The sequence below is a fragment of the Caloenas nicobarica genome, chromosome 16 (assembly GCF_036013445.1).
Source record: "Caloenas nicobarica isolate bCalNic1 chromosome 16, bCalNic1.hap1, whole genome shotgun sequence".
NCBI lineage: Eukaryota > Metazoa > Chordata > Aves > Columbiformes > Columbidae > Caloenas > Caloenas nicobarica.
The window spans coordinates 9371254-9385034 of NC_088260.1; the positions used below are offsets into that span (position 1 = coordinate 9371254).

General features: G+C 40.5%; 1 protein-coding gene across 6 annotated transcripts in view; it reads left to right on the plus strand.

Annotated features, from left to right (window-relative positions):
* CABIN1 (calcineurin binding protein 1) overlaps nucleotides 1-13781 on the plus strand; it is a 105423-nt gene that overhangs the window by 71406 nt on the left and 20236 nt on the right. For all 6 annotated transcript variants that reach the window (XM_065646143.1, XM_065646149.1, XM_065646147.1 and 3 more), the window contains 4 exons: nucleotides 3823-3986; nucleotides 5990-6086; nucleotides 6925-7566; nucleotides 8004-8078. In XM_065646143.1, coding sequence (XP_065502215.1) covers nucleotides 3823-3986; nucleotides 5990-6086; nucleotides 6925-7566; nucleotides 8004-8078 — 978 coding nt within the window. The remainder of the gene's footprint in view (nucleotides 1-3822; nucleotides 3987-5989; nucleotides 6087-6924; nucleotides 7567-8003; nucleotides 8079-13781) is intronic.

Sequence of the window (13781 nt, forward strand, 5' to 3'; positions counted from 1 at the left end):
CAGCAGTGGAATTGTTTGTTTTATGTGGTGCAATTTGCACTTCTGGGACCCCTTGGGGGAAAAAAAAAAAAAAAAGAAAAGAGGAATTGAATAATTAATTGTAGGTCTTTATTTGTAGCAGTAGTTGTTTTATGTGTTTGCTTGTTATATGTGAATCGGATCATCTGAAGAAGCATGAGTAGCATTTCTCCATTTCGTTCTGAAGAGAAACCATGGAGCACTGAGAGAGTAAAGTTTGATCTCTGCTTAGAAAATGGCTTACGGGGAGCTCTGCAGCGTCAGCAGCACCAGCCCCTGAGAAGTTTTGGTTTTGCTGAGAACCACCAGCCCTTCCTCCTCGGAGAGGCATTCCTAAACCCCAGGGAATCCTCTCCCGTAACGTTCTGGAGTGAGCAACGTGGAGGAATAATAAGCGCTTCCTTCCTTTCTATTTTCAGTGACTGAGCTCGGAAGTCACCAGGTCTGTGGCTGTGCTCACAGAGCCCCGCGCAGCACCGTCCTCCTCACCCTCCCCGAGCCTTCGGTTCTGCAGCGGGAGGCTGTGCAGTGAGTTTCATGCTGAAAAATACTTGAGAAGTGTCACCAGGAATGTGGTATACTGACTTCATTATTCAGTTTCATATTTATCGTAAAGCTCAGTATTCAGTTACCCACAGAATTTTCTCACACTCGTAGGTTTATTTTTTCCTAGCAGCGCATCTCAGGCTCGATTCCCCTGCCCCCAGCTCTCAGTGTTTGTGTAGCCAGGAAGGCAGCTTGATGTTTTGGATCTTGAGAGGCATTTTGGAGTTGTTGGAAGCGTCTCACTCCTTCCTCTGGTTTCGTGTAAACAGCATCGCTGGCTGTTGCAGAAGGGAAGAGGGAACCTTTGAGCTGCAAACAGGAGTGGGGCCTTGGATGCAAAATCCTTTTGGTGGCCAGAGCCGGAGACATTTTGTCAAGTGGCCCGAGTGGTGATGATCAGTAACAAAATGCTTCAAAGAACTGCAAATGGTTGTCACAAGGATCTGCACCCATCTGCGTTTGTACTTTCAAGGGAGGTACTTTACTAACAAATCTGAATTTTCAAATGATGGTAGGAAAACTTCAATTTTAGTCAAAGTAAATAACTTTTTTTCAGTCTCCTCTGCAGTTATTTCATTATAAGCCTTACATCTATATAGTTCTTAAGTTTTGTTTAAAAAAACTGTTTTTTAAAAAAAGTTGCAGTATGTGATCTGAACTCAGAAATATTCTTCCTCAAGGTTATGGATGCTTAGAAAGGAAAAATTCATGCCTGATGGGCTTAGTTAATCTTTTTGGAAGAGGTTTGAATGAGACAGTTTCTTTATTCTCTGTCTCCAGCCTTAGAAAGAATTCAACATTGCTTGTGAAATAAATTCTGATAACCTCACTTTAACATCAGTGGTTTGCATATTGCTTAAGAAAATCACAGTGGGTGGAATGAAGATTGTTCTGACTCCTGATGGCAGGTTGGTTTCTGCTTTTGGCTTGAGGCTGCATGTGAAACAGGCAGGTATGTAACATGGGCCAGTAATCTTGTTTGTTGCTGGTTTACATTTGTAAAACTGCAAGTTAGCACTTGAAAAGTTAGTGACTTTCCTTTTAAGTCAGCTTTCTTTTGTAATTGCAATGATAAAGTAAACTTAAACACCTCTAATGTGAGTTTTAGTTTAAACTCTTCCAAGGTAGAAAGGCAGAAGAGCAGCATTCCCCAAAACACACAGCTGTGCAGCTGTCAGATGGACTTTGTCACTTGTGGCTTTCTCGCTGCAGTTACCATATTCTGTCATTGCAAATGGTTTTACTGCATTATTGCCATTTCCGGGGTAGCATTAAAATGTATACATGGGATGTGTGAGAAGGAGCCATAAAATTATTTTCAGCTGATTTCAGATACGGTATCCGAAAGCTCCCTCCAAGTGATATGCCTCATTCAAATGAAGGATGAGATAATGCTGAAAAAGACCAGGAACCTCCTCGTTGGCTGTCTTCCATTCCTACAGCCTGCATCTCCCTTGACCATAAATTGTTTTGTATAGTTAAATTGGGAAGTAGGTTGTTGCAATGTGGTGCTACCATGAGACATGTGTTTGATTTGGGATTTGGCAGAAACCCAGTTTACATACGTGCAGAGAAGGAAAAAATATCAGCTCCATAATGTGCGTTTCATCTGTAGCCTGAAAGTCATTGTATAGTTTGGGGGAAGAAAAAGCTTCTCTATTTGAATAAAGTTTGTGCTGTTCTAAGGAACTGTTATCTGCAAGATCTGTACATGCTTGAGAGCTCCTGAGCAGGCGAGACCTTTACCACCGAGCCGCAGAAGGTACTTGTGGAAATTGGTAGCTGGGGACAGGAGGAAGCAGCGGTTGTGCCTGGGGCGTCACCCATGGGATGGTTTTAGGTACTTTCTGGGAAAGGGAAGCTGCAAAAAAAGGGTTTGAAAGAAAGCTTCAGGGAGCAAAGAGGAAAAATGGCTTTTGCTGTAATCACTAGAGAGTAAGAGTAGAGAGCAAGAGTAAGAAAATTTGGCAGAATAATCTGTGCATTATGTGTAGCTGAAATCATTCTTTCCTATTTAAAAACTCTGATATTGTGTGTTGTTTTTTCCCAACTTGCTACACATCCTATGGAGTAGAGCTGCAGATTCCCTGATGATGTGCAGGGCGAGGGTCCGCTGTAGGTCAGGTGTCATTTGTGGTTGCGGTAGTCATTTTCTTTGCTTCCGCCTTGCATTAAGTTACGAGGAATTTTGCTCACACTGAAAATAACGCTAAAAATATCAAAGCAAGACCTTTAAACAAGGATAAAAGAGTAAATATTTGTATATCCTGCTCTCTGAACAGGTTTGGAAAGCAAAATTCATTTTTAGTCAGGTACTCCTATCAGTGAGACTGTTCTTTCCTGCATTGTCACAAAATGGTATCAATGACCAGAGGATTTCCATCGTAAAGAGCTGCTACAGGAGAAGTTTCAGAACTGAATAAAGCACAAGGGAAGGGTTTGCACTGGTGTAACAACAGCTTTTGTGAATGGAAATACTAACATGCAAGTGTAGTAGTGTTTGCATTGCATTTTTAAAATATTGTTGACTAGCGTGCTGACAGCATCCACGTTAAACACCTAAAAAAATTTCCGTATGAGACTTTGCAAAATCTGAGCTGACTAATAATAATTATATTTTCTGTCAGTCTCCAGCATTGCTCCTCAAAGATTCCTTTGTCCCAGAAATTTAATTATTAATGGAAGGCTCAGGATGTGTGCACAGGTATTTGAATCTGCCACTGGAAAATAGATGCTGCTGAGGAATCTGATTCTATCTGGTCAGTGCAATGGTGAACACTGGTGATATCAAGGCAGTAACCGAGTCCCTAAGACATTTAGTTACAGATTATTCGAAGATAGAATCTTGCTGTGGCTGCATAAGAGCGGCAGCTTTCAGGCCAGGAAAACTTACAAACAAGTTACTCCTTGTTTTTTATGGTAGTTGAGCTTTGGCTTAGAAAGGCGGGTTCACAGATGTTTAAGAAAAACACACAATATAGTTGAGGCTTTGCTCTACTTTTTTCTGGCCATAGTTCACAAGCACATTTAGAAGGTGTGCTGTGGCTTCTGCAATCCTCCCTTGTTTGCTACTGGCAGGAATCTGTTGACTTTAAATCCAGCTCTCCCTGTCTGAAGGACCACAGCATTTTTCTGTCCATTGTTCCCCTGACCCTCAGTGAAATTCAGTCTGCTGCGGAATCCAACTTGTATTATAAGATCTCTGCTCTTTTCAGTTGGGTCCCTCTTTAGGAGTTTCCTCTTTTGCTGTCTCTGCAGGGAATCTGGCGCATCCCCGTGGATGAGATCGACCGCCCGGGCAGTTTTGCATCTCATATGAACCGCTCTATTGTCCTGCTGCTCAATGTGCTGTCACAGCTGAAGGATTACAACACCTTGCTGAAAGTCTCATCTATGCTGCAGAGGACCCCTGATCAGGGAAAGTATGAGATGTTTCTTTTAATCCATTACTTCATAAAGCATTGAATATAGTTTGTTCACTGTGTGACTATTTTATTTAAAGATGTTATTAGTTTAGGAAAGAAGTCTTCAGGCAGATTTCCTTGGGAAAGTAGTCGAATGATGGTTAAGTTTTCTCGGGATTGCGATACCGTAATAGAGTCTAGAATTCCTCTGCGTTTCTCTTGATACTCGGAGCAGGCACACAGCTGCCTTGACAGACTTGCAGAGGTTTTCTGTCACGTGAAGAGATTCGCCGGTGGAACAGAGCATCGTGACCTGCACCCCTCGGTCAGCGTCTTGCGTAAGAGCGTTGTCCAGTAAGGGAGGTCGTGGCCCAGGCATCCTGCTGTAATCCCCCACGGGCTGAACAATGGTTATGTGCCTCTCGGCAGCTGATGCTATTTAAAAAGCTTATCCTGTTCAGGGGTGATCTAATTTTAATTGCATTAACCTTATTTAAGAAAAAAGCCATTTAACGTGAGCTATATACAGATTCATATCAATGGGAAGACCAAAATAAACATCTAAGGAAAACATTGAGGTAAAATTCTAGTAGCTTACTGAGTGGGAAATGTTGAAATTAGTCTCTGGCAAATGCTTAAGAAGTTGAACTGAAAGATTAAGGGCAGTAAGTTGGAGACATTGAAGGTTTCTTCACGTGTGTTTCAGTGTGAGCGCATGTGAATTTGCATAGCTTGTATGTCTGGAAATATGTCACCACATGTTCAGCAAAGTCAAAGACAAAAATGCTTTGACTTTTAGCATATCAGAAGTACTGGACCACAGAAGGTTTAAATTCTGTCCTAAGCAAGCCCACAGTTGTACTAAAAATATTATGTTATTTATAAGTCTAGACTGAATTTAACAAACAAGTAATTTGACATGTTGGATCAGCCAGTGCCCGCCATGGTGAACTGCAATTGTTGCAGGAATTTATAAATGCAAATGTTCTGGGCACGTCTGGTATATGCCTGTAACAACCCTATTTTTAAAAACGGGGGGTTTAGCTGAACTTCAGTTATTACTGAACTCATGAGGAGTCAAGTTTCTGTATCTTTTGTCTGAAAAAAACTATTAAATTACCAAATTAATGTAATACCGTAGAGAGAAAATATGTTTATTAAAAATGTTGGCTTTTTGACTAAAATAGTACCTTTCAAAATTATTTGCTTGATTTTTAGCCAGTTCTGAATTAGAAATTCAGTTTTCCATTGAACTCAGGTGGGATTGATGGCTGGAAATATTTTTCCTTGAAAGTGGACTAAAGCATTGTGTCACAATACACTGAAGTTACAATCCTCTAGTAAATTAAATTAAGCTATAGAGTGAATAAGTTTTACACATGCAATATTATTTTTTCATAATACTAAATAGGAAATAAGGTATTAGCACATGAGTGTTTTAGCTCTAAAACCCCTAGATTCAAAGGCAACTGATATGACCAACGAGAAAGGATTTGCTGATGTCCTTAATCTCACACACATGGTTTATCCAGAACATGAAAATCACCTACAGTTCAAGATAGCTTTGTGTGACTAATACTCTTCTTCAAGAAACGGTTTGATAAAGCTATTATTTGGGGGGCACAGGAGGCTTGGCCTAAGAGAACTGTAATTCTGGTTGTCTAGTTTGCTCTGGGTTTGGTGGTTGGTTTTTTTTGTGATGCTGGGTTTGTTTGTTGGGGGGGAGGGGGGTCTTAATTTTTCCCATTCCATCTGTTTGTAGGTAGTGCTACCTTTTGCTTCATGCATTTCGTCTTTTGATGATTGTGGGGAGGGCAGAGTTACAGGGAAACAGAGCTACTGGTATATATATCAGTATGTAACTGTGTATGTTTTGTTTGCTTTCTTCTAACTTGTTTAAAATTTGTTGTGGTGTTGTGTTTTGTTTGGTTTGGGTTTTTTTAAATGTCCTGGTTCTTGCTTTTAAAGGCCCATAAGCTTCCAGCAGTTAGCTTAATTTATGTTATCTCACTACGGCACAGGAAGTACTTGCGTGATGCAGATCGCCAGGTTCTGGCCCAACAAGCCTTTGTGCTCACAGTGAAAGTCTTGGAGGACACACTCAACGACCTGACGCAGGTAAGGCAGCAGTGTGTTTAATGGTCATTGATTTAGCAATTAGATTTTTCTAGGTTCAGTTTACTCATTTCTTAGATCTCCTGAGGCTGAAGGGCTAGGTTGTTATCACTTATTTCTAATACCTTTTGTTTATATGCAACTGCATAGAAAACATTCTTCCAGCATTATTTTCCATTTTTGAAATCCAGTGACAAATACAGTTGTTGAGGATGGATTGCAGTAAGTTTGGGTTGACTGTCCCTTAAATTTCAAATGATGGTCATTACATGGAGTATAAGAACAACTACATTTTCAGGTGGAGTTTATTGGGAGCTTCCTTTTGGAATGAACTGAGTTTCCTCTTGCAAAACAAAACCAGACAGCTAGATGTTGCATGCCTCACCAGTTTTTAGTGCTGGTCCCGGACAGCACCACACCTGCTATTACATTTAATTGTAACTTAGATTTAGTTTTAAAAAGTCACTTAGAAACTAATCGGTTTTCAGGTTAAGATAAGAGGAAATTGGAAGTTTAATTGGTAAACACATTCAAGGAGTACTTGTTCTAAGGGTTTTCCAAGTTTACCGAGTATAGGCATAACAAAGTAAATGAAAACATCCTGAAGAACACTGGAACTCTGTGTATGTACTCTGTGTATTCACTTATTGAAATACTTTAATTGTAAGACTTGTTGCTTGGATTAATTAATACTCAGGAATAAAGAAGAATGAACATGGAGTAAATGCATTTTCTTCAGCAGTAATGTTAAGGTACTAATTGTCAATATTCATGGTAGCCATAGCTGTGCTGAAATGCTTTCCGATTTCAGTAACAGAGAAGAATTACTTCTTTTATTAAGGTCTCAGAAGATCAGAGTTCCAAGTCTTGTAGCCTTGCTTCAGGAAGGATGACAACAGACGTCTCTAATAAAACTAGTGCTGAAGAGGGGAAAGATGTCCTTCCCAAAAAGCCAGTTTTATCAGATGGAGTAGTACATAGTACTGAAAATGGAGTAAAGGATGTGACCCAGGGACAAATTCCCAATCCTATGGACATATTGGAACAAGAGGACAAGAATGACAAGGAAAGTAAAGAGCTCCCTAGGCCTGGTTCAGTTGAGCCTATGGATCTCGATGGTTATTCTAATGACCCTGAAAAAATTGATTCTTCATGTAAACGCAGTGAATCAGAGCGTCTTCAGTCTGGCAGGACCTCAAAGGAGAGAGCTCCAGAAAGCCGGACTACAGAACTTTCTTTGGAAGAGCTAAGTATCAGCTCAAAACATCAGCAGCAGGCAGCTAAAGGAATAGTTCACACAGTACCTATGGAAGAACCTGTCCAGAGATCAAGCAGGAAGAGGAAATTACTGGAGGACGTCGAGTCTGGGAAAACACTTCTGCTCGATGCTTATCGAGTGTGGCAGCAAGGTCAGAAAGTTATGGCCTATGACCTGGGTAAAATTGAGAAGATCATGTCTGAAACATACATGCTGATTAAACAGGTAAAGTGTTTTATCGTTAATTGTAATTTCTCTATGTGACCTTAGACATGATTATAGAATAACAATAATTTGCAAACCAAACAGTATAATATTTGCCCTATACCTGTTCAAAAGTCGGGGAGATAAGTATCTCCTGAAGAACCACTCTCTCGACGGGACCGCTGCTTGGGAGTGGATGGGGAAGTAGGACCCTCCATGTTTTGGAACTAAATTTCTTAAGTCAGTTAAGAGCTGTAATACCAATTATGTGGGGTTTGTTCATGCTACATGTCAGTTGGAATATACACTCCTGAATAACTTAGGATCACTGTTCTGCTGTAGAAGTGCTGCTTCTCCTCCTTACTCATATGCTCTACATCCCTGTTTCATCTGAACTGAATTTCATTTATAGATGAGCTAAGTAATTATGACTTCATTAGTTGTGATTTTGTGTTCAGGTGGATGAAGAAGTAGCACTTGAACAGGCAGTCAAGTTTTGCCAGGTGCATATGGGAGCATCAGCACAGAAACAGGTAAGCTCTGAAGTCCCTGGCTGCTTGTAACATGCTTTTGTTATTGAGTCTGTAGAATCAAGTCTGTCACCGAGTGTTTGCAGCAATTAGAAGTATCTGCTTTCCTTGTGGTGTTGTCATCTAAGATAAGTGAAGTCGCATTAGTGCAGGGAGCTCATCCCTTTTGTTAGAGTCATTGTTACTGTTTATGTCAGGCTTGAAGGACAGTTTGCATGCCCAAAAGCTTTTGGGGAAACCCCATACAGTCTTCAAACTGAAATATTTATGGCACACTACAATTTTCTTAACATCTACATCATTCCTGAGCATTTCATGGATGATATTGACTTCTCTCTGACCGCTAAGGACTAATAGCCTCAGCAGCTCTTCCCTTGCTAACATTGCACTCTGCTCTACAAGTACTAAATATCTTTTCTCTCAACTTGCATGGCTGAGAATCTGATTTCAATACTCAGTTTGTTTTTAGCTTGTAGTTTCTGGTTTATTTAGCAAACAATTTTAGACCTTTAAGGGGTGGTTTTCTGTCAGTTGTTAATGTGAAATCTTTAAGAGGTAACCTTACAGTTTGCTTTTTGGACGTATTCACTGCTTCAAAAGCTACTCAACAAACTGGCATGCATCAGCTAAGTTCCTTGCTGGGCTTTCCTGAAGTTTCTGGGTATGTGGTTGCTGTGCCAGCTCTTCCAGCAAAGTCAACAGTTACTCAGGCATGTGGCAAAACATCAGAATGGTGAAAAACCTTCACACAATCTGATCTGGAAAGTAGATAAAATAGGTGAGCTAGTGCGTAACTGCACTGGAAGTGATGAGGTTTCCTGTTAAATCACTTGAAATACAACATACCTCTTAACGTGAGGCACTTTGAAGCTTGTAACGTTCGCTTTTATGAAGTGGTCCCAGCTACCGAGATTATCACATTCCACAGTTTCATTTTCCTCCATTTCTGGCAGGATCCTGTATGCCATGTGAAGCTGCCCTACTGCTAGTATAACACTCTGAATTACTGTGGAGACACAGGAATAGATGCTCTTGTAGACATCTGTCTGCTTTCAACAGACTCAATCCTGTTTTATTTAAAATTGGCAAGTATTTGCCTTCTGTAAACAAATGATGTCATGTATAGAGCTGCTGCAGCCCAGGGGAGCGCTTTGTTACTGGATAGTTTGAGTAGGTTTACAGGGCCTGGGGTTCTTCAGTCACTTATCCCACAAAATTGACAGTCCAAAAAAAAAAGTGAACACAAACCTCACCTTGATGTATGTCTTTCTCTGCTGGCTCTTGTATTTTACAGTTCCAGGCAATATATGGTTTCTTTATGGAAGTTCTCACTTGCTACTAAAATTAGGAGTTATTTGAATTACGGCTTTTCAGCTTTCTTCCAGACCAGCCAGAGTTTTTAACCTAAATATTTAACAACTCCATTGAAATCTTTTTACATGCCTCTTTGGGCATAAGCAGGAAACAATACGACAATCAGTAAACTGAATTTGACAAAGCGGGTTGTTACACTTTTGTGATGAGATCTAATCTCTTTAATAGCTTGGCGATACTGTGACCCTTTCAGTTGATTTCAGAAATCCGCTGTAATCCTCATGACTGATGCAATGTTAATGTGTATTGAGCCAATGAGACTCTATCATCTTCCTCTACAAAGTCAGCTAAACACACGGGAAAGTGGCTTAGAAAGGTCGGCTCCCAGCTTTGAAGGAAGCAGAAAAGGATGGTAGTACAAAACCTCACCACAATACGCTCCCGCGCTCCTGGAGAGCTGTTGAAATTGAATTATTCTTTATTGAAATATGCGACTTACTGAAGAAATTAATGTTGATATGCTGTCATGAGATCTTGCATAGGATGGCGACAAACCGTGCTGGTGCCAGGGACGGGAGATTGTGTTTCAGAAAGGGATCCTTTATACGTGTGGCTGCTGTTCATAGTTCATAAAGCTTTAATGTCTTCACAGGATGCCCAGCAGTGTGCTGGTCCTTGGACTGTAATATCTTTAACAGAAATGGGTACCTGTTTGTATTCCGTCCAGACCTGGATAAAATGCTGTAGTATCAGAGCCCTAGTGTGGCGAGGAGCCTTACTGGTTAAGCAAAATCAGTTGAGCATCATCTTATCAATTAAACATCTTCTCAAATGTAATTGGATCCAACTCTTACTTTTAGGAGTAACTGATGTTTTCCTGTAGCAAACACAATTTTGCTTTACCAAATCCTGCTAATGGGGGCTTTGAGTTTTTACTGTCTAATGCAGCAGCAGCTGAAGACCTGAAACAGTCATTCAAAGAGGCCATGAAAGAGACTCGTGAATTTGAAAAAGCTGCTAGTAAATACAGCATAAGTTAATCTATGTATATTATCATATTCTGGGCAGAGGAGATTTTAACTCTATGAATAATTTGTGCTGTGTTTGTATTAGGCTGGGTTCAGTGTTACTGTAATAAGTATTCACTGTTACACTGTAATGGTGAAGTAAAATCTGAGCTTGTAACATCTAATGTGAAAGTGAAATGGGAGGGGGAAGACTAAAATGCACGGTGATTTATTTTTAACAAAACGGGAAACCCTTTATGGTGTGTGGGAACAGAGTAACATAAACAGATGAGATTCCAGTAATTGATATAAAAATGTATTCGATGTTAGTTGCTGGGAGATTTCAGTATTTCGAGATTATGATAATAACTTTTAAAAGTGATGTATTCGTCAACTTCAGCACACTTTGGTTCAAAATCTAAAGAGTGGTGATGCAACATCCTTAAACACTGATATTAATGCTGTCGTTTATTGTCAGAGTTAAGAGGACAAAAGCAACAGTGATCAGTTTTCAATGTTCCAGAAGATTGCCCAGCAAACGCTTTGAAAATAAATACCATTTTATCTTTTAGAACAGTATAATCATCAGCTCTTCAGAGAATTTTGTTTTGCTGCTTGTTGCATGTTTAACTGCTCTCGTACAAGTTGCTGAGCTGATCATATGACTAAACTAATGTATGTTGAGGATTTAACAAAGTATGGTCTCAAATATTCCCATTTTCTGGTATTGCCTATTGACCCTTTAGCCTATTGCACTATTTTTTAAAATGAGAGACTGAAGTTCCAGAGACGACTTCAGTTTAGTTCAGACTATGGCGGCTTCCAAAGTGTGTATGACCACCGGTAATGACCCATCAGGAGTGGGATCGTGATTCCAGAGAGATTTAACTGCTTACGCCAGTATCTAAAGTCATGAAGTGAGTCGTCCTGCAACTGGGTTAGGTAGGAGAGCGGTAGCCCGTCTCATCTGGTGGGCTTTTTGTAACAGAGGGAAGAAAGTAAGTAGTTCTGCTTCAACATACAAATTGTGATAGTGTTGGAGTTGTCTGGGGTTTTTTGGGTTTTTTTTGTTTTTTTGATTTTTCTTTAAAGTAACATCCTCTAGAAAACATGGCAGTGAGTCTTAGCAGAACAGAGCATAGTTAACCAGCACTTTCAAGTGAGAACTGCTGCTAGAAGTAGTAAACCTCCTTCCTTGATGGCTGCTCCTTCCTTGATGGCTGCTCCTTCCTGGGCTGTGGTGCATGTTCCTCTGTGCTGGCACAAGTGTTTGTGTGGCTGTGCAGCTGGAAGTCATTCCTCCTCTTTTTGTCCTTTTAAGTTCTTAGTTGTGAGCAAGATTTTTGATGTACACTTAACAAATGGGCTGAAATTGCCATCCAGTAGTGTTCACTCTGTCTCATTAGTAGTTAAGTTACACTAGAGATTAATTCACTTTGTGGTCAAGCAGCATTTTGAAGGATGCTTGTTCTTTTTTTTTTTCCTCAGTCTGAGAATGTTATCCAAAAGATTTGCAGAGATCTTGAAAGCAGTCAGCTATTGCTCTGTGTTAGAAGATATATTTTTAGTCTTGCCAACTATGATTTTCGTATGAAATTAATGGTCCCTGGAAATGGAATACCACGGAGGCCTTGTTGAGGGAGAATGAAAGATTAGGAGGCAGACTAGTTTGACCTTGCCGTAGCATTATGCTTAAGTCTGCGATCCTAAGGACCAGGGAGGGGACGTGCTGACAGAAAGCAGTTGTGAGGCTTCTAGATAATTAGAGAATTTCTAATAAGCCTTTCCACTGACTGCCTAAAATTGGTCATATTAAATTCTTCATTTTATATATAATGATAATGTCTGGGATACTGTTAAGGACATGTCAGCATGGGAGGGATATTGCAGCACAAGCTAGGATGAAGCTTTGTAGTGCACAGAGTATCTATTAATGCATGTGGCGATACTTCAGTCTAAGAACACGCCTGTCTTTTTCTTGCAATTTGAAAAGGTATTTTTATTACTATGGGCTTAATATTGAATACCTTAGTACTAAAATCACAGCTTTCAGCAGTGTTGAAACTGTCACGACAGGTAGCCTAAAGAGGACAGGTAAAACTTTGTGGTCGTGCGTTAGTGTATACTGTGTATTGCCGATCCTGAGAACTGGATTTATATGTAATAGATAGTTTAAAACATTGCAGACATGGAAATTGCACACAGGACTGGATTTAACATCTCTAAAAATACAACAGTGTTTAAAGGCACATTTCCAAAATGTCTCTAAGTCCAGTGTTGTGACCCTTGAGAGTACAGAACTGTATGTAGAAAGTCCTAGTAATGGGTAGTGTTGGTAGCAGCTGAAATGTCTGTTGGCTCCTCACACTATAGTATATCATCTAAATGTCGTGAGAAGGGACTATTTCAACATTGCTGAGTTATTTAAGATTCACTGCTGCCTTAGCCAAAAAAAAAAATATCCGTGCTCTGGGACCAACTCCATCCCTGAAGAGTGAGGGAGAGAAAAGAAAATTTCAGCTGCCCTTTCCTGCTCCGGCTGCCAGACCTTGAGCTCTCCCTGCGCCGTTGAGACTGATCAAATCCTCCCTTTCACCCGCAGCTTCGCTCGCCTCCTCCAAAGCAGCACATCCCTGACCACCTTCTGCTGGCGATGCCAAACTCCAGGTGCTCTCCTTTCCTTTTCTAAACCTGCCGTCAAAACCCTTCACCAGCTTTCGGTGTCAGATCTAATTAAACACGATGTTTCATGAAGAAGCTGCCACCAGAATCAAAACAAGTAAATTTTATTACGAACACAAAGGCACAATCAGGTTATGCAAATCAGCCGTTCAGGCTCCTGGTGGGCTGCCAGCGTCAGCCCTGATTTTTTAAAGTTTTCTTGCTTTGGTAATAGAAAAGCAGGTTTTGTTGAGGAAAAGCAGTGTTTTATGCTGCTGTTCCTGCTCTTCTCTCGTTCGAGAACAGGTAACTGAGGTCTTGTTTTCTCTGTCCACCAGTGTTTAACTCTTCCTGGTGCTGATGATGAGTAGTCTTAAACCGCAGCCTCGTGCTGAAGAATTTTAGGGTCTCATAAGTGATGGGTTTGCTGCGCGGGGTCTGCAGCTGGAGCCGCACAACCTCAGCACTGCTCAGATTGACTCTGGAGCATCATTCTAGTGATGTTATAATCTCTATGCTGGACCTTATGTTGAATATGATGTTTTATTTGGAACAGGGAAAATTGTCTTCTGTGAGTGAAGCTAGAGGGCATTTCAGTGAATTCTTTTTCCCCTTCTGCTGGGGAATGCAGTGAGCACTGTGGTGACATGGTCTTTTAGGCTTTTTTCCTCAAGGAGAAAACTTGAGACTGACTTGTTTGGACTGCCTTGGATGTCTAGAACAT